General features: G+C 44.0%; 1 protein-coding gene and 1 long non-coding RNA gene across 4 annotated transcripts in view; one reads left to right on the top strand and one right to left on the bottom strand.

The window, feature by feature from the left end:
* Positions 1-12619, bottom strand: part of HDAC2 (histone deacetylase 2) — a 28470-nt gene extending 15851 nt beyond the window's left edge. The window contains exons 1-3 of one of the 3 annotated variants that reach the window (XM_077902710.1): positions 12465-12619; positions 2949-3061; positions 1790-1907 (exon numbers count right to left, since the gene is read on the bottom strand). In XM_077902710.1, the coding sequence (XP_077758836.1) occupies positions 1790-1907; positions 2949-3061; positions 12465-12516 (283 nt within the window). In that variant the 5' untranslated portion in view covers positions 12517-12619. Of the gene's footprint in view, positions 1-1789; positions 1908-2948; positions 3062-10775; positions 10918-11470; positions 11602-12464 lie in introns of those variants that run through there. The other 2 variants (XM_077902711.1, XM_077902709.1) reach the window with 2 other exon arrangements.
* LOC144316958 (uncharacterized) overlaps positions 11360-27741 on the top strand; it is a 41808-nt gene continuing 25426 nt past the window's right edge. The window contains exon 1 of the long non-coding RNA XR_013382785.1: positions 11360-11629. This is a non-coding gene — a long non-coding RNA (uncharacterized LOC144316958). The remainder of the gene's footprint in view (positions 11630-27741) is intronic.

The raw sequence follows: 27741 nt of genomic DNA, 5'->3' as shown, positions 1-27741 counted from the left end.
ATCATTTTATCCAAGGTAATTTCAAGGGTTATATGTAAAACATCACCACCAAATCCTACCAGGATAATTTGTAGAAAATCTCAGCTCTATTATCAGAAGATCAATAGCCACCAAAATATAAAAGGTATTTGAATTATTTAAATTAAAACACGCACTTAAATATTAGGCATTTCTCCTAAAACATACAACAAATTAATCAAGGTTCTAAAAAACTTAAACAACTTTAATTCCTTTATGATTTACTTTTTCTAAAACTCCTTAAATGCACAGAACATCCATAACTTTGAAATATATTTTAGTGAGTACTAAAAAGACAAAGCAGCTGGCTGCCTACCCAATCTTAAAGGATGGTAAGAATTAACTAGGTTCGGAGCAGCCAAGACATAGAAGGAAGGGGTAAAGCACAAGGAAACAACACGGGTACATGACACATTGCAATATATTTAGTTCCTCAGTACTGACAGGATTAAAGGGACATATTATGTACATGACCCATTCGCAGCCTCTTCCCACCCCAATTATAACCTCTTCAAAAATAAGGGTAATTATTTTACATAGCTTTGTATACCTTTAGTTTATTAGCATGATAATGAACAGCTTTTAGTTTCTTACTATTTAAATATAATCATAATCTTAATATAATTCAGTATTATGTATTAAATCAATCCTGTTAATTCATTTGCCCTATCTACACAGGACTTTTAATCTAAGCCTGAACCTGTATCCAAAAAAAAGGTATAAAAAATATGTTCTACATGCATTATAGCATTTTATTGAGTAAATGAAATAATCTAAGGTAGAAATGGGTACAAAGTTCTATGAATGTATAACTTATCAAGCCACTACACCTAATTTAGTATCTGAAATTGTTCTTCTCAAAAAAAATCACTGAAGTGATTTTAAAATCATTGTTATTTAAACATTTTACAGCAAATATTGCTTTTTTTTAAAAGATTTTATTTATTTATTCATGAGAGAACAGAACTGCTGATGAGAATGAACTTCAGTATCATGCTTTAAAAAAAAAAACTGTTTCAATCATTTTAAGACATTTCTCATTCCACTTTCAAGCCAGGCAACTGCTAATAACAAAACACGTATCTATAAAAGAGAGTATCACGTAGAAGAAAATCAAAAGCTTCACTAACAAATGGAACAGATTATGTATTAACAATCCAGATTAACTAAAACACACAAAGAGAGGTAAGAGATCTGTATATACACCAAGCTAAGGCCAATCCAAGTAGACTTTTTTTTTTTAAAAGGCAGGGAAGTAAGGTCTCCCCACCAATACCCATCATCCCCAAGGTAACATGGGACCAAAACAAAGACTAGAGGAACACCCAGACAGCTCTTGGGCCGTCTGGCAGATGGATATCTTAATTATCCTTATTCCCAAGAGCTCAGGCTTCGGGTAGATTTTGTTTTGGGTTTTACGATTTTCTTTCCTTCTTTCTGGGAGAGAAAGTGCTCAGGTCCGCGTGAGGGCGCACCCACAAGCAGGGGGAGAGAGGGACCTGACTGTGCTGGGTGCGGAGGCCGACGCAAGCCTCGAGCTCAGCATCAGTGAGTCAACTGAGCTACCCAGGCGCCTGTTTTTTTTTGTTGTTTTTTTTAAAGCAGTTTTAGTATTTTTAATTTTTACATTGACTTTTCAAACCAGTAATTAACTAAGGAAGTATCTTCCTCAGGCGGAACACCTACATGTGGATATTCTAATGATATGCTTCTAGAAAATACTCACTGATCCTTAGTAAGATTAACATAGACTTTTAACATAGAAACGTACATCTCTGCATCTGCTTACTATACTCAGACATGTTATCTGGTCTTATTGAACGTAGAAATTTGATGTACTCATCACTGTGGTATTTTGTCATTTCTTCAGCAGTGGCTTTGTGGGGCCTCTGTGAAGAAAAACAAATGTCAGAATGGTGGAGCCACAACTGGTTACATCAGAGTCATCAAACACCACGTACACAATTTCCCCTAACAATCCTCTCAGAAGAACTAGCTCTGCCAGAAAATAAATTCCAAAGTGAATCCAAATTTATACGTGTATTTCTTAGAAATGAGTAATCAATTCCAAAGCTAATTCCTACTCCTTTAAAGCCATTAGACAGGTCTGACCCCAATTATACATTCCTTTTATTGCAGTGGAAATGGGTCAATGCTTATAAAGTTGAATCTGTTCAGGAACTCTCACTTTCCATCATAAACCGTCTGCTCTGTATCAAGTGAGACTGAGACTCAAGCTCAATTTTAAGTCTTTGTTCACAATCTCTTCCTTTCCTTTGCCTATCCTAATTATCCTTATTCCCAAGAGCTCAATTTCATTTTTAACACACTTTTCCCAGGAGGCTTCCAGAAAGTATATAATCCAACCCCTCCTTTCCTGTAAATATTTGTTATCTGAAAAAAGTAACTCATATATACTCAATACTAGTAACTGTTTCAAGTCTTTCTTTTCTCCCCAAACAGGCAAGAACTCTGTCTTGCATTTGTTTACATATACTTCCACATTAGTACAAAAGCACTTAAGGTAGGTGTATCCTAAATGTTAGCTGTACTGTACACATCCACTAATACACTGCTCCATATGTCAGTAAGTATTTGTAGAATTTCCTACATAATTCTTCTGTAATAGTCAACTCTTCAGCAGCACAGCCAGGTAAACCACTATTGCAACAAAGATATTTAGTTTGCTAAACTGAGTTGTTGGCCAAAATGTGAAAAGGTGGGATATGAGAAACTTTTGAAAAATGGTCGAGTAAGAGGGTTAAAAACCATTCCCACACTGTTTTCTCTGAAGATTAAAACAAAAAGAGTTTGTTTTCTTCCAGAGTTTGTTTTCATCTGCTAAACGCCATTTAAGGGGATTAATAATTTCAAAGTAGATTTAAAAAAAAAAACAACAACACTGAATATTTACCAAAAGGTATACTTACGTATATTTCCATTTTTCTATATAAGCCATAATTTAGCAGCAAGTTATGGGTCATGCGGATTCTATGAGGTTTCATGGGATGACCCTGTCCATAATAGTAATTTCCAATATCACCTAAAATAGAAAAAAGACAACTGAATAGAGAATCTTTACAGTCTAAATTTATGTGTGTGTTCATCATCACAAGGCACTTACCACCTAATCAAGATTTAAAACTTGAAATGATCTCAGATCTTTCAATTTTCAAACTGTACTAGAAAGCCAAGATACTGGGTTACATTAACTGTGGTAACTCCCTTAATACACGTTTATTAGAGATTAAAAGCAAGCAAGCTTTTCAGATTTTCAGTTTGCCAAAATTTATTTAGGATTAGCCCTAATAAAATACTTATAACAGTAGTTTTAGTTACTTAAATTTGAAAATTAATTTTTTGTATTTATGGACAAATTCAGACGCCTAAAGCAAATTCTGAGTTTCATTGCTATTTAAACATTTTATAGCAAATATTGCTTTTTTTTTTAAAAGATTTTATTTATTTATTCATGAGAGAGAGAGAGAGAGAGAGAGAGAGGCAGAGACACAGGCAGAGGGAGAAGCAGGCTCCATGCAGGGAGCCTGACGTGGGTCGCGATCCGGGGGTCTCCAGGATCACACCCTGGGTTGAAGGCAGGCGCTAAACCGCTGAGCCACCTGGGCTGCCCGCAAATATTGCTTCTTGATATTTACTGGCATCCCAGAAATATTTTACAGTTGGCATTACGGGAGTTAAAATGTTCTACATATCCATATCACAGTCTATAAATTTTTGCTAAATAAAATTTAGGTCCTAAATAAAGTTTTGCTCTAATAAGACATACTTGTGACATTTTTTTAAGATAGTAAGAATATTTCTGTCTCCTTCTTCATGATTAAAAGTCGTTAAGTGCCAGCCTATCTGTAACATCTTATGTACCAATGTATTAATACTCATGCATTAAGATTTAATTCAAAATGAACAGACATAACACCAAAACCACAAATTTTCATCTATTGAATTTCAATGAAATCAATACTTTTGGGTACAGATCCAGTGTTTTTATAATAAACAAAGGTTACCTTGGGGTTAAGGAAACCCCTAAAAACATACTATTTTTAAAATGTAACAAGCACCTTTTGCAACAGCTTGTATTAAATTAGAAGTCACTTTTAGTTTTAATTCTAGTCTTTAAATAAGTAAGTCCGAAATTTTATTAGGACAGTCAAGTTGATTTTAATGGCTCAAAGTCAGTCATTTCAACACAAGTTTATATAAAAGCTAGAGCTAAAGAACGCTATTTCCTTACCCTTCATGATAAAAAAAAAAAAAATCTTTCAAAATCCTGCCTAAATACACACTTTTTTTGTTTAATAAAAACTGAGAACTCAGAAACTTGTGTTTCTCATCTCACTCTTCCATATATTTGATCATGGTTCAGGATGCACATTCCTGGTTTCTTACAGGCTTATTTTATAACTTACCTATTTCTAAATGCCACCATTGCTTGATTTTGTTGGTATACCACTAATTTACCTAATTCTTCACTTCCAACACCAACTGTTCTGAAAACAATATATACACAGCCATTTAAAGTGAAGTCACCTTTCTTAAAACAAGAGCCAACAGGACTAAGACAATATACATAAGTAGGTAAGCAGGGCTAAAGGGATGTGCAACATTCCTCACACCACAATTCAGAGTCTATGCATGAAACAAACTCCCTTTATAAGGGTCTGCTGTAAAGCTAGCTTGTCTCTACGTGGCTGGCACTACACAGAGGTCCTTGAAAGCAGCCTGGTCTCAAATTCTTAAGGTACAGAAAGTCCACTAGAATTACAAGTTACTGCAAGGAAGGTATTTCTAATCATCACTACCAGAAGAGATCAAGAGAGTAAGAATAAAAAAATTAGTCTTCAAAGAACTTCCAAATGGCTCTAAGATTTACTAATACAAAATGTCTCTAACTCCTATCACACTTTAAGATCAAATATGCTAGTTATAGACATACTTAGAATCCAATGGAAAGTCACCAATAATCTAAAAACAGGAAGGATACCAATAACCTACAGACGGGAGACTACCGTTACATTTCTCAGCAAGTCTGTTTAAGAAAAAAAAAAAAAATGAAAAAAAAAATAAAAAATAAAAAAAAATGATAGCAGTAATTAACATTTTTCTGAGTGCTCACTAGGAGGTACTACTCTAAGCACTTCACATATATGTTAATCTTCTCAATTAACCCCATGATGTAGGTATTATTACTATTATTCCTATAGTGAAGAAAGGTGAAATGCAGCTAAGTAAGGTAATATCGCCAAAGTAAGCTAGTTAGCAAACCAGAGGAGCTAGATTCAAACACGTGCCGAGCAACGCAGACAATCTTTAGCAGCAGCTACTAGGAGAGCAATGGCACTACAGTCACTAACAAGAAATGGTAGGGGAAAGCCTGGCAAGAAAATGATATATTACGGAATACAAATATTTTAATAAAGGCTTAGAGTCTTTGTTAATTTACAGAAAATAAATATAAGAAACTACTTATCCAATTAATCAAAGTTAAAAAAAAAAAAACAATTGGCTTCTGGATTTTTGTAAGATTATATATAACTTTCAACAAGTTTCTCTGCTTACAATTTAGGGGCCCCAGTCCTTTCATAAGTATGTGCACTACCTAAATGACATATGTCTACAGGGGAGCTAAGCCAAAGATAAGTGCTATTTTGTTTATCCAAAATTCCTCCAAAATGTAAGGTTATTAAAAAAAAAAAAAATCTCCCAATGCTCTCTGGCTTATTCCTATTATATCTCAAAATTCTCTACAAGATTGCTTTGTAGCCATCCAATTCTTATTAAACATAAAATGTCTTTTCTTAGTTTCAAGAACCTACAAATTCCATTCATGATTTAAGCAGTTAGGAACATAATGGGCATTTTAAATGTTATCTTGATTTTCAACCAAATACACAAAAATGCATTACCAATGAAGCAAACATCCAGAAAAACTAGCATAAGGTGGTTCCTTGAATGCAACAAACTTTGTCATTATGAAGAAATAACCATAAAGAATTAGTTATTTGTAAAATTTGAGAAAATTGCTTATTCTTCAAAAGAAGCTATCAGAATGAAATGGCTACTAAGGTCCACACTCTTATCCAAAGTACCCGGGGGACTAGGTGCATTTTAGGTTGTTTTTTTTTTTTTTCAGGTTTTATAAATGTAGCATGTTACATCTGCTATATATTATGTGATACCCTGCGGTCTGTCTGCACACCATTCTATAATCAAACATTAATATTTTTTGCAGCGGGGATCCCTGGGTGGCTCAGTGGTTGAATGCCTGCCTTTGGCCCAGGGCGTGATCCTGGAGTCCCAGGATTGAGTCCCGCATTGGGCTCCCTGCATGGAGCCTGCTTCTCCTTCTCCCTCTGCCTGTGTCTCTGCCTCTCTCTCTCTGTGTCTCTCACGAATAAATAAAAACTTAAAAAGAAAAAAAAACATAAAAAAAATTTTTGCAGCAAAATGTGTGAATATTCACAGTAAGGAGAATAAAGATCATAAATATTAATTCAGATAAGCTTGATTCCAAAGGAGTTGCAGATTTTTCTTCCCGTTTTCAGAACATTTTGAATTTTAAGATTGTAAAATATGCCTTTATTCTTTTTTAAAAAATTTTTATTTATGATAGTCACACAGAGAGAGCGAGAGAGAGAGAGAGATGGAGACAGAGACACAGGCAGAGGGAGAAGCAGGCTCCATGCACCGGGAGCCCGATGTGGGATTCGATCCCGGGTCTCCAGGATCGCGCCCTGGGCCAAAGGCAGGCACCAAACCACTGCGCCACCCAGGGATCCCGCCTTTATTCCTAAAGATAAGTGGACTACAAAAATTATCCAGAAAAAAAAAAAAAAAAGAAAAAAGAAAAAGCTACAGTATTATTTTCATCTTCCACACACTATTTGGTCCACTACTAGCTAAACACTCTCCCACAGGGTTCCATATACCACTCCCCTGGATTTTATTTCTACCCCTTAGCCTCTGTACACAACAACCTTTACGCATCAGCGGTTTCCCACGTTCGTTCATTCACTTAACAGATCAAGAGACTACTGTGAGCCGCGCACTATTTTAGGTGCCTGGGTAAGTCAGTGAACAGGAGTGCTGCCCCAAAAATCCCCATCTCTCAGGAATAAGTCACCTAATTATTTAATCTGCAAACTGAGGGGTCGTCCTTTATTCTTTAACAACACCAACCAGTTCCAGCTCCATTTCTAACCCAACAAGTTCTATTTGTTGTACTCCCCAAACTGCTCTTAAATGTGTCCATTTCCGTCAGCCACAACCATTATATTTTATATGGACCAATATGCATTCAATTCTTGCTTTCAATCTTCATCACTCTTCACCATCCTTTCTCCACCTGAGTTCTATTTAAAAATCTTGCAGTGGTTTTTCCACTCCCTCAATCAAGTTCAAATATCTTCCTACAAAGTTTCTGTGGCCTGGCCCTTTACTACCTAGCCTGGCATCCCACTGTTTCCCCCCCGTGTCTATCTTTTTGCTTAGTGGGCCAAATCCTAACCCCGTGACCTTTGCAGTTTGCAATATCTTACAGGAAAACTCTTTTAAGGCTGACCCATTCTCTTCCTTCAGGTCTTCCCTGACTTGAGTACCCTACAAAGGTCTCAAATCTTACTATCTAGCATAGAGGTTTTTATTTCCTTCTTAGGACTTAAATAATCTTTTGTCTACCTGGCACACAGTAGGGGCTTTAAGCCCATTTGATATTTCTAAACCGAAAGTTGATTTCATAAACAAGTATAAACTGCTATTGAAACAGAGAAATGAGACTTCTTAACCAGTACAAAGATCCTTATACTGTAACTTTTAAATCTGAGCTCATCCATGTTTCAATGCTATTATCATTCCCTAAGAGATTACCAGTACCAATTATTTCCTTAAACATTTGTCAACAAAAAATTGTTAGGAAAAAGAAGTAACTACTAATATCTCTTTTGGAGGGAGGTGGGTAGCAGCAGAAGAGTTTCACTCCTGTCACCAGAGGAAAGAAGAAAAATCTTTAGGTGTGAGGTACTGACCACTTCTTCTTAGGCCATTAAAACCAGTCAAGGGCAGCTGGGGTGGCTCAGCGGTTTAGCGCCGCCTTCAGCCCAGGGCCTGATCCTGGAGACCTGGGGTCGAGTCCCGCGTCAGGCTCCCTACATGGAGCCTGCTTCTCCCTCTGCCTGTGTCTCTGCCCCTCTGTGTCTCTCATGAGTAAATAAATAAAAATCTTAAAAAAAAAAGAAAAGAAAGCTGTTTTAGGTAAGTGTTACACTCTCCTATGTTTTACATAATGATGTGCAATAAGACTATTGGTATTTAGGGGGGCACCTGGGTGACTCAGTCCACCGTCAACTCTTGATTTCGGCTCAGGTCATAATCTCAGGTTATGGTGGGATGGAGCCTCACATTGGGTTCTGCGGTCAGTGTAGAATCTGCTCCTTCCACCCTGCCCATTCTCTCTCAGATAAATCAATAAAATCTTTTTTAAAAAAATACTGGTATTTATGAATTACTGCTATAATTCATTTAGCATTCTGATTTGCTGATTACCTATTTTGGAAAAAATGATTACTTATTTTTATGGATAATATTTATCCTACAGCTAGGAACCCGTGCTATTTTATTAAAGGCTATCTACCAAAAGACTTTGGCACCACTGTTACAAATAAGTCTAAGAAAATCTATCCATTTTAGTTGGTTGCCAAATAAATTCTTATAATCTCCTAGAGTAAACTACAAGTATACTGGAAGGCATGTTCTTGGTAACTTTTATATTCTATCTCTGTATAGTGCTGAGTGCTTTTCACGGAACCACTCGCCTCCAAACACTTTGATGCACCCTATCAAAGGAGGATGAAACAGCACAGAGCAGTGTCTAAACAATCATGTAAACCCTGTCTATGTATACAGCCCGACTATATGTTATAAAACAAGCACTCAGTGTGACTGGCTTGAAGCTTAGTTAGAAACAAAGTACACTTAACACTTCTACATAAAGTATTATAAATTAATCAATCAAGAGTTTGATGCTTAACGGACTGCTCCACCCAGGCGCCCCCTAGATAGAGTATTATACATGTGAGTATTGTAATAGGAGCCTACCACGGGTTGGTTTGCTAATCACATTTAAGTAGAGAAATCACATCATCTTAAAGTCAGCAGGGATCTCAGACACTAGGTACGTCATTTTACAGAGTATTGATGGTCGTGCGATACGTACAAGACGACCAAGATCTAAAATTAAGTTTTTGGAAACTCTGGAGGGATGGGTCAACCTCTACAGCAAGAGAAGTGACCTCTTACTTCTCCCCAAACGTTTAATGGATACGTGATCCATCAATGCCCAAAGGTCAGCTGGACCCAGCATGCCAGTTGTCTGAGGGGTATAATGCTGAACACTGTAAAACTCAGAGAAAAATGCAGATCTTTAGAAGTCCCTTTCCTTTGCTACAGTGTCCTCAAGAGTGTGCCTCATGGTCCCCCTAAGCCTAAAGGTAGGATCCCCATGGCTACAGAATCTACTACTGCATCTCTGTCTTCACCTTTCTTCCTTCTACTTGATCAGCAAGTTAAAACCAGCTGATTTAGGCTGGCAGATTTTTAGTTCCAATCCCATCTACACTGTATACCTTCAAGTCTCCCAATTCTTTGGTGCAGAAGCTGCTTTACTTGCATCTTTCCTCACACACACACACAAAAAGAAACACCACTACCTTTTTAGGCTGACAAACTAGGGTTTTTTGAGTAATGAAATGCAAGCTTTTGGGATTAATTGTTCAAAGCTTGATAGCTATACTGCAGCACACTAATCATCAACACAATGATACCCAACCCACTTGACAATTTTAACATTTTATTAGCCTCCCCGCAAACCAAAAAATATTCCAAATAAAAGCAACTAAAAATTCCATTCTGAAAATGAGGCATGAGCCTCAGACAAAAGGCAGATGACCTAATGAGAGATATCCAAACGTTCAGTTATACACCTGGTGTCGGCCGTGGGTGAAACAGCTGGATGGTCTAAGGTAAAGTATTAGGCAACAATCACGACACCTGATATTTCCACTTTTCCACTCTCCCCATCACGTCGGCATCCTGCCCTGGGCATCCCCCCATCCCTCAGCAAAGGCTCATCATAAAGGGGCCCAGAAACACAGCTGTTCCTACAACCGCTGCTGAGTGCACCTCCAGGTCCACAGTGCCAGTCTGTGCCCAGCGGCTACAAGCGGCGTGTACTTCATGGGAGCCTATCCCTGTCGCTAGCAGCCAACAGCTGCGGGAAGGGCCCGAAGAGTTTCCCCAACTTTTTAAGCCTCCCTCCTTTACCCAACCCCTGACAAGCACAAGTCTCTAAACCTTAGGAACTACTAGCGTCATTTTAAAAATGAACTCATACCCATGGTTATTAACTTTCCAATTTCATCAGGGAATGCGGGGCTTGGGTTTTACCGCTGCCTCGAAATGTGAATGAATCCTTAAAGAATGATCTCTAAGAAACAGAATTCCTACTAACACTAAAAGGTATTCCTGTCCTTGCTCCTCCAGGGCGGCACGATGTCGACTTGGACTACACGTGTCTGCAGCGCTCTCAGAAGCGGTTTTTAAAACGCAGCTGTGAACTGTTGGGCACCGGCCGTCAACTACCAAACTATCTAGGTTTCTTATGTATCGTTTTTAAGTTTTTCCATAAGTGCCGCAGGTGGTCATTTTACATAATCGGGCGTCGAGATTCAGCCTTGCGGACCGACCTGACGCGACCCGGCCACTTTCAAGGTAGAATCGCACGTCTGGTGACCTGGGCCTGGAAGGTGCGCCCCCTCCCCGCGCAGGGGCCTCGGACGGACCGCGGGGCTCGCAGGTCGCCGGCCGCGGCATCTCTGCTTCCACACGGCGGGGCAGCCAACTTCGCCGCGGGCCGCACGGCTGGAGCCCACCTGCTCACCTGTCACCTGCTCACCGGTCGGTCACCTGCTCACCTGCTCACCCGCTCACTGGCCACCTGCCCATCAGCTTACCTGCCCACTGGTCACCTGCCCACCAGCTCACCTGCTCACGGTCACCTGCCCACCGGTTCACCTGCCCCTTGGTCACCTGCCCACCGGCTCACCTGTCTGCCTGCTCACTGGTCACCTGCCCCCCCCCAGGCTCACCTGCCTACCTGCTCATCGGTCAGCTGCCCCCTGGCTCACCTTCCCACTGGCTCACCTGTCTGCCTGCTCGCCTGCTCACTGGTCACCTGCCCACCGGTTCACTTGCCCATTGGTCACCTGCCCACCAGCTCACCTGTCCGCCTGCTCGCCTGACCATTGGTCACCTGCCCACCGGTTCACCTGCTCACTGGTCACCTGCCCACCGGTTCACTTGCCCATTGGTCACCTGCCCACCGGCTCACCTGCACCCCGGCTCACCTGTCCACCATCTGCTCACCCGCACCCCGGCTCACCTGTCCACCACCTGCTCACGGCTCACCTGCCCACCTGCCCACCTGCTCACCCGGCCCTCCTCGAACTTTTCCCACCCGAAACTCCCAGCGCCCGGCAGCGGCTTTCGCAAGCCCGACGCCCGGGTGCTATTTCCTGACCGAACAAAGAGCAACAAAGAGGTGGGTGGTGACCGCGCCTGGGCGGGCCCGCGGGGGGCACCTGCGCCCCCGCCCCGCCCCGCCCCGCCCGCCGAGCCAGGGCGGTCTCACGCCTCCCAGTCGGAGCGAGGGGCGCCCGAAGGGGCCGGCGGCGGACAAAGGAGCGGGACGGGGCCGGGGCGCGGGAGCCGGGGAGCGGGGAGCGGGGGCCCGGGGCGCCCTGCAGCCCGACCCGGGGCGGGGACCGGGGCGGGGGGCCCGGCCGACGCTGGGGGCGGAGCGCGGAGCCGAGCGCGGCGGCGGCCCCCGCCCGGGAGGGGAGGAGGGAGGGGCGGGGCCCTCGGGGCCGCGGGGCTTTGTGCGGAGCCCGGGCCGGGGGAGCTGCCCTGACCCGGGGGGAGGGGTCGGGCCGGAGCGGGGCCCACACGGCCGCGGCGGGCAGGGGGGAGGCCGGGGGGGGGAGGCAGAGAGGACGCAGGGGGGAGGCCGGGGGGGGAGGCGGGGAGGCCGGGCGGGCGGGAAGGAGGCGGCGGCAGGGGGAGGCAGGGGGGGCGCGCAGGGGGGAGGCCGGGCGGGCGGGAAGGGGGCGTCGGCAGGGGGAGGCCTGGCGGGCGGGCGGGCGGGCGGGCCGTCCCGGGGCGTCCCCGGCCCCGTCCCGTTCCTCCCCTCCCCTCCGCGGTCCCCGGCCCCGTCCCTCCGCTCCCCTCCCCTGCCCTCCGCGGTCCCCGGCCCCGTCCCTCCGCTCCCCTCCCCGTCCCTCCGCGGTCCCCGGCCCCGTCCCGTCCCTCCGCTCCCCTCCCCTGCCCTCCCCGGCCCCGTCCCTCCCGTCCCTCCGCTCCCCCGCCCCGCCGCTCACCGTCGTAGTAGTAGCACACTTTCTTCTTGCCGCCTCCCTGACTGTACGCCATGGGCTCCCGCCGCCGCCTCGGGCTCGGGCCGCTCCGCCTGCTGCTGCTGCCGCCGGGCCGCCCGGTCGGCGGGGACACTAGCGCCGCGGCGGGCGGGGGCGGGGGCGGCTGCGGGCGGAGCTGGGCGCGGAGGCCGCGGGGCGGGAGCGGGCCGAGCGGGCCGAGCGGGCCGAGCGGGCCGGAGCGGAGCCGAGCGGGGGAGGCAGCGGCGCCGACGCGCGACACTGGGGAGGGGGAGGGGCGGGGGCGGCCAAACCACCTCCGGGGGCCGAGGGGCGGCGGGCGCGTCCACGGCGGCCTCGCGGGAGGGGGGGGGGGCGGGCGGGGGCGGCCGGGCGGGGAGCGGCCCTCGGCCCGGACGCGGGGGGCCTGCGGTCGACCGGCGACGCGGCCGGGCAGCGGCGGAGGCAGCGGCGGAGGCAGACGCGGCAGGCCGGGCCGGTCGACGGAGGAGCGCGGCGCCGCGGGCCGCCCCCCCCCGCCCGCGCACGGTGGTTGCGCCCGGCCGGAGCCTGCGCAGTGGCGGCCGCCGGGCTGCAGCGGCCGCCGGGCCCCTCGGCGCCGGCCCACGCGCTCCCCTCCCCCACGGCGCGGAGCTCCCGCGCGGGCCGACCACGTGCCGCCGCCGCCGGGGGGGGGGGGGGAGCCCCGCCTGCACCCCTCGGGCCCCCTCGGCCGCCCGGCCCGCCGCGCCTGCCCCTGCGCTCGTTCTCTCTTCCGTTTTCCTTTTTGCTAGTTGCTCCGGGGCCCCGACCCCATAGGGGGACCTAATAGGGCCAGTCGGCTGCAGGCCGTACTTCCTGGGTTTGAAGGGGTGTCGAGGGCACGCATGTGCACTGGGGCGCACGGCACAGCCCTCAGCCTGTGCACTGGCAGCATTTGCACGGAGCCCGTCCCGTGCACGACACAGACCTGCCGAGACCCCAGCGAGCGCGGGGCGCAGGCGCGGTCGCCGCCCCCTCTGTGGGCCAGAGCGCGGATGGGGGGACCCGGGCCTGCCGGCTGCAGGACCCGGGTCCCGGTGCATTCCGTCTGGCTCCCGGACCTGCACGCCCTCGTGCAGCTGCTCCTGGCCGGGCGCCCGAAGGTTGGAGCAGGAACCCCAAAGACAGCGCTTGCAAAACTCATGGAAGTTGCAAATACTGATGCCCGATGAGCGAATCCACAAACATGCATCAAGCATGCACTTAGTCTAAGCCAACACCTTGCACGTGAGGCCTGGGGGCACTGACAATCTGCAAAATAGCGCTCTCATCCCAACTGTATCTTTCACAGTCCCCCCCCAAGTACCCAAATACCCCCAAAACACACTCTTCCAGGTACCCATCCAAAAAAAAAAGCCTTATTGGAGCAAGAGCTATTTAGAGCCACTACCAAAAATGTCTTCTTTATTTTGCTCTTTGGCTTCAGAATCCCCAAGGTGTTTATATTTAAAGCAGTAATTTTCCTGGATCTCACCCCAAAAGGTTTCTAGAAAACTCCAAAGTAATCCTTTCCCAAATACCCCAAATACACTTTTCCAGGTACTCATCCAAAAAAAAAAAAAAAGCCTTATTGGAGCAGAAGCCATTTAGAGCCACTACCAAAAATGTCTTCTTTATTTTGCTATTTGACTTCAGAATCCCCAAGGTGTTTATACTTAAAGCAGTAATTTTCCTGGATCTCACCCCAAAAAGTTTCTAGAAAACTCCAAAGTAATCCCTTCCCCACCCCTCCTGCCAAGTCTGTATTTTGAACAAGCGCTCCATGCAACCCACGCGGCTGGTAGGGGGGCAGCAGGGTGGGAAACATGGGCTCAAGGTTAATTACAAGATACTGACGTTCACAGTTTTATTCAAGTCCCAAAGCAGTTTGGTAGATTCTAAGTAGAAACCTCTATTCTCAGGACCAACAGAGTGAAGGCTGAAATGGGACTTTATGGTCCTCAAGAAAATCTCCCTGACTTCACCTACCTCCCGGGCTGGGGCCTGCCTCTCTGCCCTTCCCATCGTGTGTCCTGGGGCCTCCTAGCGCCCTGGCTCCATACCATGTGGAGGTTGCTCACGACTTCTCTGAACTTCTCATCAAAATAGAGTTTAACAAGACTAAGGACTATGTCTGTTTTGAATGTAATTACATCTCTATGCTCGCGACATGGGGCGAGTCACTTAAACTATTTTTGGTCTAATTTGCCTTATCTGTAAAATGAGGCAGTATTACTTGAATAATTCCCCATGTGAATATTGAGTCCCTCGAATAAGAAAACATGGAATCATTTTTTTTTTGAATCATTTTTAAACATTAAAGAACTGTGTGAATATAAGGGATTATTACAGGGATCCCTGGGTGGCTCCGTGGTTTGGCGCCTGCCTTTGGCCCAGGGCGTGATCTTGGAGTCCCGGGATCGAGTCCCGCATCAGGCTCCCTGCATGGAGCCTGCTTCTCCCTCTGTCTGTGTCTCTGCCTCTCTGTGTCTCTCATGAATAAATAAATAAAATATTTTTTTTAAAAAAGGGATTATTACAATACAAGTAATAATAATGATCATTCTTTGCATGTACAGTAGCTCACCTCCGACATGTGGGAAGAGCCTGGGCATGCGTTTTTATTGTTGAGGAACTTGTTATCTATCATTTAATAATTTCAAACTAATAGATGCAATTATTTTACCCTGAGAAACTGGCATTAGAGAAGGATATCTTACTGGTGATAGGAGCAGGCCAAGAGAAGTATGCGCCTAAACATCTATAATGAACTTTAGATGATCAGAACTAACATACAGTCAGTTATTGAAACTTTGACAAGCGCAAATTTCATTTACCATATTCAGACTCCTCTCTATCAAACGTTTTACCCTTAGGGAAAAAAGAGAGTTTTAGACAACATATAGGAGAAGGAAACAAGTTGAGAATATGGTTATTTCATAGGATGCATAATTGAGGATTGACTTTATCCTCAAACTGTTTTTCTTTAGTTTCTTCTCTGTCTATATGAATTTATCTTTACAATCTTAATTTTTTTTTTTTTAATTCATGAGAGACACACACAGAGAGAGGCAGAGACACAGGCAGAGGGAGAAGCAGGCTCCATGCAGGGAGCCCGACGTGGAACTCAATCCCAGGTCTCCAGGATCAGGCCCTGGACTGAAGGCGGCGCTAAACCGCTGAGCCGCCCCCCCCCCCCCCCAAGGGCTGCCCTATCTTTACAATCTTGAAGATACCTAGTGCTTTGGGGTTATACACTGAAAGGATCTGTTGAGCGTAAATGGATTATTTAGACTATTCAGAACTGATTATTTAGAAACTAGAAACCGATTGCCTCAGCATGTGCTAAAAATGAATCCCTGATACCAACTGTAGCAGATTGTCTGATTTTCAGTTACTATAAAAGAATTGTTCATATAAGCTTATTTCTACTCTAAGGAAATATAGATTTTTTTGGTGTTAAAATTCTATGTAGCAATTCCATAAGGTAATACAGAAGGTAGAGAAGTATAGTAACTAACACTAGGGTGTTGTCACAAACTGAGCCAGCCTCAAGCTGCATTCTGATTTCCTATTTTTACCTAGTACTAGAAGCCATAACTCATTCATCTGAACAGTAGCACCAAACAAGGAAAGATTACAGTGCTGTTTGAGCTGTGCATTTGTGTAATTTAAAACATTTAGGGATCCCTGGGTGGCGCAGTGGTTTGGCGCCTGCCTTTGGCCCAGGGCGCAATCCTGGAGACCCGGGATCGAATCCCACGTCGGGCTCCCGGTGCATGGAGCCTGCTTCTCCCTCTGCCTGTGTCTCTGCCTCTCTCTCTCTCTCTCTGTGACTATCATAAATAATTAAAAATAAAAAATAAAACTTTTAATTTTTATTAAAAACACTTTTTTAGAAAAAGATTTTATTTATTTGAGAGAGAGAGCATGAGCACATATGGGGGGACTAGGAGAAGACGGATTCCCCGCTGAGCAGGAGCACAACGCGTGGGGCTCGATCCCAGACCCTGAGATCATTATGTGAGCCAAAGGCAGAAGCTTAACTGATTGAGCCACCCAGGTGCCCTGGCTTTTTTGTTTTTTAATATTTATTTATTTGAGAGAGAGAGAGAGAGAGACTGTGTGTGTCCATGTGTGCATGCAGGAGAGACGGTGGTAGGGGAGAAGGATTCACAAGCAGCCTCTCCTGACCTGAGGCAAAACAAGAGTCAGACACTTAACCAACTGAGCCACCCAGGCGCCCCCATTTTTTTGTCTTTTTCTGAGATTTATTTATTTGAGACCACGCATGTGCGCATGTGCCTGCATGCATGGGTGTGGGGAGAGGGAGCCTCAAGCAGACTCTTCTGACCTGAGACTAACTCAAGAGTCAGACCTGTACCCACTGAACCACCCAGGTGCCCCAAAACACATTTTTGAATCATAGGTTATTTACTAAATTATTCAGTTACATTTAACCTTTCAAGTCACCCCTGTTAGCTCGTTCACTGATTAATACTTTGCTCCTGTGCCTTAAAACAAAGTATTGCTTTGACCCAGTCCATCTACTTACATAAATTTTCTAGTAAAATTCGACACCATTCCATGTCTGGGAACATCTACTTCACTTGTGTTTCCAAGGCACCCTAATATGTATCTTAATTCTTCATCTATCCTCTCTTAAAGTTTTCAACTTTCCTTCAAATGTGATAGTTACTCCTCTCAACTGAGCTCCAGAATGGTACAAATGGAGGGAGAGTGTGCATGTTGGGACCATCAAGTGAAAAACCAAATGATGAAGACAGTGGAGCAGGAGGATAGGGAGCTGAGTCCTTGAAGACCTTGATTATATCTATACTAGACCTGGACTGTCCACCTCTGGTTACATGCAGGAGAAAAAAAACAAACAAACAAATCAAAGCAAACATTTGGTTAAACCACTGTAGTCAGAATTTTGTTAAATGCAGTTGAGTGCAATCCTACCTCATGTGAAATATGAATTAGAGATTAGTGGCTTCTGGCAATTACCACTAAGAAATTAGAGATTTCTTTTGAGAGATAGCTCTCCGTGGGTTTCTGAATATCCTGAGAGTGGAGGTACTGAATGTGGTTTTCTCCCCCAAGCAATTTGTTCAAAGATGTTTGTATAGTGAACAGCTTTGGGAGATAGAGAAGATGACTTCCTCTGCAGCAAAAGGAGCGCATGCTTACTACCCATTATGATTCAGGTTCTCTGAATTCAGGATTCATCTCCTATAATGCAATGCACTACAAGTGTAGGTGTCATTGGCCCCCTTCCTCATGACCTGTAGGAAATGGGGCTTGGCAGCACACACACAAAAAATAATAATACTTATACTCTGGTCACTGCTACTGATGTGAATTATAAATTATCTTTGTCCTTAGCACAGGAGTCTTGTGTCTTATACGAGCATCTATGAAACTATAGTTGGCTAGCTTGTTAGCCTGTAAATAGGGTAAAAATCTCAGACCCTTCATACTTCTTCATAGTTTTTGGTGATGAGGTTAGAATGCTGAGAAATGTAACTTTCTAAAAAAAAAGGAAAGACAAGAGCCTTGTCAGTCAACAGAAGTTGAGGCAAGTCCATGGGAATTGGTGGCAAACATTTGACCAGATTGTATAATCAGCTGGAAATTAAATGGCCCTACACTATATTGCCTGTTAATGAGGAGCAATTGAGGGGTTGCAGGCTAAATACCAGGGACTAGGTTTTTTGTTTTGTTTTGTTTTTTTGTTTTTTTTAAGATTTATTTCTATTAAAGGAGGAGGAGGGGCAGTGGGAGAGGGAGAGGGAGAGAGAATCCCAAGTAGACTCCGTGCAACTCGCAACCCATAGATCATGACCCGAGACAAAACCAAGAGACGGAAAAACAAAACAAAACAAAAAACAAAAACCAAGAGTCGGGTGCTTAACCAACTGTGCCACCCAAGCGCCCCAACCAGGTTATAGGATTAAACACGGACGGCAGGACAGTATCCTGCTTGTGTAACTTTCCTCCTGGAGGGGTCCTTCTTCACCACGCTGGAGACCCCGTCAACCTGACCTGTGCTTTGACACTTAGGTTGGTCCCACTAGGGATCCTCAACAATGGTAATCAACACTTTCTTTCTGGGGATACCCTGTTCACTCCCAGGACCGTGCTGCTTGTATGGAAGCCCCGCATTAATTTTACTGCTTCCAGGATCGCAGTAACTTGCACCTTACCTGTAGTCCTAAGAGCTTTTCAAGCATTTAAGGACCCTCCAATGGATTGCATAGGCTTCAGATGACAGTGGAGATCTCTGAGACTGGGCCACCCTTAGTTACTTGGAGGAACTTCCTAGAGAGATAACGGACTCACGTACGTGCACTCTGTGGTTGGTTATCCTGATGATGTGAGCCAGTTAGAAAAGATGATAGGACATTTGTCCCTGAGTTTAGCTAGAGTGATCACTGATGCCACCTCGGCCTTAGAGGGCAGTCGGGTCGGCCTCAACTCACTGGCCAGAGTTGTTATAGGTGATAGAATTGCCCTAGATGGCAGATTTTGAACCATCCTTAAAACATGAGCTGAACCGAGATTAATGCCTCAGACTAGATAGGAAGGTGAAATCAGAGCCATAAGGAGAACGCCGGTGGCTTTCAAAGGTAGACCCTGATGGTTTATGGGATTCCAGGAACCGGGGGGCACGATTGAGGTCAATACGACAGATGGGTCTCATCCTGCCACTTAGCTATTGGTGACAGGGCCTTAATTAAACGCTGTACGAGACAAATTGAATGAAGCCTCTGCCAGTCAGATTAATCAGGGCAGTCAACGGGGTTATACATCCATGTGAAAATTTCCGTTCTGTCAAGAACGTGTAGGGTGGATTGTTAGGAGAGCCTGGTCCCTGTGCATTCTTGCCGAGGGTGCTAGATCGCAAGGCTTCTCTGTCTCCTGAGACTGAGCAGTTTCCCTAACTAGTCACAGGCCCAGCGAGGAAGGCGACCACATCACGACTAATGGGGAACTACTAACTACTCACTCTCGGGGTGGGGGAGGCTGGCTGCTTGCTGCCAGCTAAGAAATCTGGGGCCTTGGTCCTGGGTTTCCTTTTTGCCGTGCAAGCCCCTCCGTGTGGACATTGTCATCTGGGTCCATTACGTATTCTTTCTGGGACTTAGGGGGCAAGAGCAACTGATCCAAATAGGTTGATGCTCATGCAGCCTGCTGTGCTGAGAGCAGTGGAGTACTTTGTCTCTGACCCAGGCATCGCCTGCTTTTAGCTAGAGCCCCCGAAACTGTAATAGGCTAACTTACTAGCTTGCAGGAGGGGATAAAATCTCAAAGGCTTGACAGTTCATGACCCTATAATGCCGAAGAATTGTCAGCAATGAGAAATTGTTTCTTATACTGTGAACCCACAGGTATACCCAGTTTAGGGTGAATTCTAGATTCTTCTTTCCGATCATGGGGGGAGAAATGCAAAACTTCCTAGAAAACTGCACATTAGGGCAGCCCCGGTGGCGCAGTGGTTTAGCGCCGTCTGCAGCCCAGGGCGTGACCCTGGGGTCCCAGGATCGAGTCCCACGTCGGGCTCCCTGCATGGAGCCTGCTTCTCCCTCTGCCTGTGTCTCTGCCTCTCTCTCTCTCTCACTCTTCTGTCGCTCATGAATAAATATATAAAATCTTAAAAAAAAAAAAAGAAGAAAGAAGAAAACTGCACATTAGCTTTAGATGGATTTAATTGGGAAACTGCATCAGATCGATAGTTAGCAGAGGAAAATTGATGTGCTTTTATCCCATTTGTGTTAATGTGAATACCAAGAAGTTGAGGTATTAAACAAAAGCACTTAAATAGAATCACAAATTACTGAAGATTCAGTATCATTTTCATATGAACATGGACAGGGGATGCTGATAATCTAGAGCAGCATTATGCAGTAGCACTGAAGTTTAGATCATGCCAATTGAGTTTTTTGTCACCTTCTCTTGCTCTTTTGTTTTTCTTTTAAAGATTTTATTTATTTGAGAGAGACAGGGAGAGAGATGTCAAGAGAAGGGAGGAAGGGCAGAGGGAGAAATGGGATGTGGGGCTCTGTCCCAAGATCCTGGGATCATGACCTGAGGCAAAGGCAGACACTTAATGGACAGAACCACCCAGGTGCCCCTCTTGCTCTTTTCTAACCTTTTTATCTTTCTTCAGTTTTATTGAGATATAATGGGCCTATGACCTTTTCCATCCAAATGCATTGCCCCGCCCCAAGAGATCACCACACCTTCCTTAGGACAACAATGACCTCCCCCTGAGTGTGCACGGTGGAGGAGGCTGCATTGGTTAGTGCTGTCCTTTTGTCTACAGTGAAGTCTTCTCATTTTCTAAAGCATTAAACTGTTGCTGTAGGCTCTGGTCTTAGTTGAGATAGTGGCAGATTTGCTTTACAGGATGTTCATAGTTGATGGCCCGGTATCATAATTTTGCCACCTTGCTTCACAGGGATAATTCGATACTAGTTTTATAGCTTATCTGTTGATATAAGAAGTATTTACATTTGTTGGTATTTTAGTATGTTAAAAAAGTTCATCAGGCAAAATGTTAAAAACAGGATATTAAGGCTTGGGGTGTTTTTTTTTTTTTTTCCTTCTTCTTCTTTGCCCTCCATCAGTTGCTTTATAATTTGCTTTTATTGCATTTCGTTTGTGATGGTAGGCTAATTAGCCAAACACATTCTCATTGCTTAAGCAACCGGTATTTATATATGGTTTGGCTCAAGAAAAGATCTTGCTTAAAAATAAGACAAATAATATCTAAATTCTTACGGCCTTTTCCTAGCCCTTCTTCCCTAACCCTCCGCCTTCATCCTCCACTATCCTATGTGCAATTTATATCTTAGCATCTGTATTTTTTCTTATCCATATTTATCTCTCTTAAAAATTATAAGATCCTTCAGGGCATATATATGTTAGTTTACTAGGGCTGCCATAACAAAATACCATGGACTAGGTGGTTTAAACAGTAGAAGTTTATTTTCTCATAGTTTTGGAGTCTGGAAGTCCAAAATTACGGTGTTGGCAGGTTTGGTTTCTTCTGGAGCCTCTCTCTTTGGCTTGCAGATGGCGGCCTTCTTGCTGTGTCCTCACATGGTCATCCCTTTGTTTTGCTCATGTCCTAACCTCTTCTTTTGTAAGGACACCAGTCATATCGAATTAGGACCAACCCTGACAGTCCCATTTTAACTCCATCACCTCTCTATTTTTTTTTTTTTAATTTATTTATTCATGATAGTCACACGGAGAGAGAGAGAGAGAGAGGCAGAGACACAGGCAGAGGGAGAAGCAGGCTCCAAGCACCGGGAGCCCGATGTGGGATTCGATCCCGAGTCTCCAGGATCATGCCCTGGGCCAAAGGCAGGCGCCAAACCGCTGCGCCACCCAGGGATCCCTCCATCACCTCTCTAAGGGCTTAATTCCAAATACAGTCGCATTTAGAGTTTCTAGGGATTAAGGCCTCGACATAGGAATTTTAGGGAACACAAGTCCGCTTATAACAGGAGGGTAACTTGTCTCATAGGTCTTCGGATTTTGGATGACTGACGTAAATGTACACATCACTATGTTCTAAAATTAATCCAGGCTTTGTAGTGTGTTAGAACGGTCCCCCTTATGCTATATCCACTCTATAAAACATCAAAACAATTTCCTTTGAAGCTTCCTAGACAAGAGTATTAGATTGGTCAGAGTTGTTGGCTGACCATTCTGTTTACAATAAGCAAAAAGAAATGTACTAGAAGGGTATAGGTACTTCAGAAAGTTGATGGGAAAGCCAAAGGACAGGCTTGGAAGATTGGCAGGGATCAACCAGTCAGGCAGATGATGAAACATAGCTAACTATCTTCATGGGAGGGGTCTGGTTATGATGTTCTTCCTCGGTGGGCATTGGAAACTGTCATTGCTAGCATCACCAACCCCAGCTCAAGTCCCTGGAGCCAGCTGCCACTGTGGAGCCAGTGCCTCTTTGTGTGTTTACTTCAGTTCAAAAGTCATGAGCAGGAACGTCTAATAAATGGTTCAGCTGGAGCTGTCAGGAATCAATGGGAGCCAGGTGTGTGGCGTTTGTGATAGAAGATGGGAGCTTGGCGCCCACTAAATTGCACCAATGGCAGACAGCCCAAACCTGAGAAGAGGGTCAAGATGCTCGTGGCCCAAAAGTGTCCACCTCAGATGTTCACCTCTTGATAACAAATGACGTAAAATTAACTCTTGGTTTTCTCTGTCTTATACCGAAGGTCTCATCCTTCTCTCCATAAAATAACCTGGAAAACTTAAGTTTCCTTATATTCAATGAGAAAATGAGCCATTTGAATAGAAGGTAAAGAAAAACTACTGTTTATCTCAGATGTCAGATCTCACTTAGGTCATTGTGATGGTTAATTTTATGTGTCAGCGCTCAGGTATGTGGTCAAACAATATTTTGGACGTTTCTGAGTGATGGTTAGTTTTATGTGTCAACTTAACTGGGCCACGGGGTGCCGAGATATTTGGTTAAACGTTATTCTGGGTCTTTCTGTGAGGGTGTTTCTATGCGGGATTAACACTTGAATCGGTCGATTGGGTAAAGCAGATTGCCCTCCATAATGTGGGTGGGCCTCATCCAATTAGTTGAAGTTTCTAAATGGAAGTAAAGACTGACTTCCTCCTGACCAGAGGGATTTCTGCCAGCAGGTGGCCTTTGGACTCAAACTTCTCCCGGATCTCAAGCCTGATGGCCTTTAGACTTGAAATACAGCATCACCTCTTCCCTGAGTCTCCAGCCAGCTGACCCACCCTGGAGATTTGAGATGTGCCAGCCTCCATGATTGCAGGAGCTAATTTCTTAATGTAAATCTCTTTTTACAGATATGCACATCTTATTGATTTTGTTTCTCTGGAGAACCTGGACTAATAAAATCATAAAGATAGAATGAGTACTATGTCACTGAAGAATAAACTGTGTGTTACATGGCTGAAATCTGGCACACCATAGCTCTCTGATGTTGATGCTTTCTCTAAGCTGTTAGGACACCATAGAAACTAAAGAAGAAAATAACTGAAAAGATAATAATTCAGTTTTTATATTTTGCTGAGTTTCCCTCTGCACTGTATTTACAAGTACTTTAAAAGTACTTTTAATAGGCAATAAAGATTTTTGTTACTCCCAGTGGAAAATCATTCAGTATCTTTAAAATAAGGGTTTATCAGAATTTAGCTTAGCTCATTTTATTCTATGAATCACTTTTTTCCTTTTTTTTTTTTTTTAAGATTTATTTATTTATTCATAACAGACACAGAGGCAGAGACACAGGCAGAGGGAGAAGCAGGCTCCATGCAGGGAGCTCAATGTGGGACTCGACCCTGAATCACGACCTGAGCTGAAGGCAGATGCTCAACCACTGAGCCACCCGGGCATCCCAATCACTTTTTTTCCATGAAATTATTTCTTTATTACTCACTGCTTTCTGTTACATTACTTGCAAACACTCAATGGCTAGGTAGAATGGAAGCAGGGTTAATTATTCACCTTGCTTTTATTTCCTCATTTATTCTACTAAAATTTTAATATAATAGGAAATATCTAAAATTGTAGATTCCCAAAAGTTAATTTGCAAATTGAACTTTGGTATATTAAAGTTGTATATTAAATAATTTAAAAAGCAACCCTGATGGAATTTTCTGATTATAGAAGTACTTTGCCCTAGGAACTTAGTTGGTGCCCAACAAAAATTTTTTTTTAAAGATTTTATATATTTATTCATGAGAGACACAGAGAGAGAGAGAGAGAGAGAGAGAGGCAGAGACACAGGCAGAGGGAGAAGCAGGCTCCATGCAGGGAGCCTGAGGTGGGACTCATCCTGGACCCCGGCACCACACCCTGGGCCGAAAGCGGTGCTAAACCACAGAGCCACCCGGGGCTGCCCTACGCCCAACAAAATTCTAATGAATTTTTCTTTCCCTCTTTGTCCCTTCCTCCTTTCTTTCTGTTTCTATTTCTTTTTGAACTATCTATTCTTTCAAGGCTGTTTTGTTAACATCATAGTTATGATCTTAGAGTGGTTTCTATACTGTGAATTTTTGTGCATTTTATGAATTTTTGATCCCTAAAAATTTGGAATGTATTCTACTGGGAAAAAATGTTGAAGCCCTCTATGTAATACGGTTATTCTATCTTTCAAATAAATCAAAGATGCCTAATGACGACTTTTTAATTTTCTGATTAGTGTTCATGTTAGACAAAAGAACTAGGCTATTGATAGTAATCACAATATGAAGGCCCTGGGAAGTATGGCAGTCCTCTCTTGTCAGCACAATTATCATTTCTTATTGACCAAACCACTTAGTTCAAATTAACTAGGTAAGCTGGTGAGGCCTGACACCTACCTGTTACCACTATTGTAAAACCGACTGCTTGCAGGCTCCGTGCTAGTCTGAAATGGATTAGCACCTGCAACTAAAGTTGTTGCACAAAACTTTGAATTACATAGAATTTGAGCTTTGTTTTATATGTAGTTCTATAGAAGAATAAAATACAAATAGGCCAAAAAAAAAAAAATCATCTATCATCCATCTCTTTCTAGCCTGAAATAACCCGGGGTGACATTTTGTTGCATATACTATCCTACTTTTTGAATGCACGTAAAGCTATGTAAGCAGGTAAGGATAATACATTATGAAACACAAATAATTTTATCAAATAAAAGGGTTAATATACTGTTTCATAATTATATACTGTTTTAAATTTGCCTTCTCCCTCTCAAGAATACATTTGTATATAAGTAAATTCAAAACTACTTCAGGAATAAAGTAAGACTTTTTTGAAATTTAAATTCAATTGGGATGCCTGGGGGGGCTCAGCAGTTGATGCCTGCCTTCGGCCCAGGGTGTGACCCCAGAGTCCCAGGATGGAGTCCCACGTCCTGCTTCTCCCTCTGCCTGTGTCTCTGCCTCTCTCTCTCTGTGTCTCATGAATAAATAAATAAAATCTTTTAAAAAAATTTAAATTCAATTAATTAATATATTTAGTTCCAGAGGTAGAGTTCAGTGCTTCATCAGTCTTATATAACACCCAAGGGTCATTATTTCACGTGCCCTCCTTAATGTCCATCACCCAGTTACCCCCTCCCTCCACCCTTTCCCCTCCAGCGACCCTCACTTTGTTGCCTATGATTAAGAGTCTCTTAGGGTTTGTTTCTCTGATTTTCACTTGTTTTCTTTTTCTCTCCCTTCCTCTATGACCCTTTCTTTGTTTTGTTTCTTAAATTCCACATGAGTGGGATCATGTGATAATTTTCTTTCTCTGATTGACTTATTTCGCTTAGCATAAAGTAAGATTTGTTTAACCAAACCTCTATTAGATTTTTAAAAACCTTTGGCTCTTATAAGATGGTGTAGATCCTTGTGCATTCGTCCCATATTTACCTTAAAGAGCTTTTGATGTATGGTTATCTATGTCTAGGCCCATTAGAATTATCTTGTAAAACTGCCTTTATCCAGCATGGGGGAAATTTTAGCTATGGTTTTTATATGGACCACATTTTTCCTTTTTTCTTCTGGTTCTTCAAGTGAGCTACACCTTGTAGCATCCTACTCTGCCCCCCATGTTGGGCCATGATCCTGGAAGGTTGTAAGTCGCATGGTTTCCCTCCTCCCCTCCCAGGCATGTGCTTGTGATCCAAACTGGACCAGACTGTTCCCCCAGACATTGCTGATGGAGCAGATTGAGAGACTTACTCTCTCCACTCTTGGCTGTCTTCCCTGGCATTAAGGAGAAGGCTGTTTGTACAAAGAGTGATTGGGAGGAAGAAAGAGGGAATTAGAAAAGTGAGAGATGATAGGAAGGAAGGAAAGGAGGCAGGCAAGGTGGAAGGGAGGAAGGAAGAAGGAAATATTTGAGCTTCTGTATCTAGCCATGCCTGAGAGTTAGAGCTACCTCTTGGATTCCCCAGTCGTATAAGCCAACAAATTCCGTTTTTCTTTTGTTTGTTTTGTTTTGTTTTTTTGCTTAGACTAGTTGATTTGGATCTCTGTCACTTATAACCAAAACCGTCTTGACAATACATGTAGCATCATAAAAAAATGAAAATTATAAAGATTTATCGGTCTTATCAATAAATTATCTTAATAGCTATCCACACATGCATTTCCTATCATGTGGCCCACTATTTTTTTTAATAATAAGTTTATTTTTTGTTGGTGTTCAATTTGCCATCATACAGAATAACACCCAGTGCTCATCCCGTCAAGTGCTCCCCTTGGCCCACTATTGTAAAACACAGAACTTTTGCTCCCAAGCTTACATGACTTATCACCAGTCTCTATCTATTTTAAACACCCAACTTTGAAGGAATGCTGCCCTTTACAGGAATGTGATTGTTTTTTTCCAGAGACTAAAAATTTGGCTTAGAAAACGAAAAAAGTGTGTATGTTTTCACGTTTCAGAATGTTATTCTATAATATTCTTTTAAGTGCCTCTCGGTGCGATGAAAATATGATTTCAGTTATAAACATTCAGTTTACTCCTAACTTTTCAAGGACACAAAATCATGTGAAGGGACTATCACATCACTTTGTTTTGCAGTTGTGTTTCTCCCATTCATGAGAACTTCTCCGACTGTATTTTCATCACTTTCTCTTGGCGTTGGCTTCGGTTTTGACACAGTGGTTGCACAGGAGCATATGAGGCTGTGGACTGGCATCCCCTTAAGTCGGGATGCAGACACTGTGACATCCCTTTCTTCCCACCTACTAGTTTGAAAGCTCACCGACCATATTTAATAGGAAGTGTGATGTCTCCTTACGGTCTTTTCTCCCAGATTGCTCAAGAATGGGGAGATGACTGAGTTCAAAGGTTAATCCCTGCAAGTAGGGATGGCACTGAAGTCTGCAATAGCCCTTTATCGCCACAGGGTGTCACAGGAGGAAGAGCTTGCGCTCACTGATCACTTTGCTCCGGGAGCCCCTTGCTGGTCCAAAGCCCTGTCCAGGATCCCTGACATCCTCTGTAGTCCCTCCCCCCCCCCCCCCCCCCCCCCGTCCCTGCCCATCCCCCAGCCCGTTGTTTCCCGAAGCGCAACCAGCCTGTAAGTGTTGTTGGATTCAGAGACGCTTCTAGACGCTTCTGTGCCCAAACCAGCCCCAGCCCCTAAACACATGTACGTCCTTTTCTTCTTTTGGGGGGATTTTCCCAAAAAAGAGCCTTTTACTTTGACATGATTTTAAATTTTCAGAATAGTTGCAAGGATATAAGGAGAACCTTCTCTTT

This window comes from Canis aureus, chromosome 7 (assembly GCF_053574225.1).
Source record: "Canis aureus isolate CA01 chromosome 7, VMU_Caureus_v.1.0, whole genome shotgun sequence".
Taxonomy (NCBI): Eukaryota; Metazoa; Chordata; class Mammalia; order Carnivora; family Canidae; genus Canis; species Canis aureus.
This window is presented reverse-complemented; position numbering and strand designations above follow the sequence as displayed.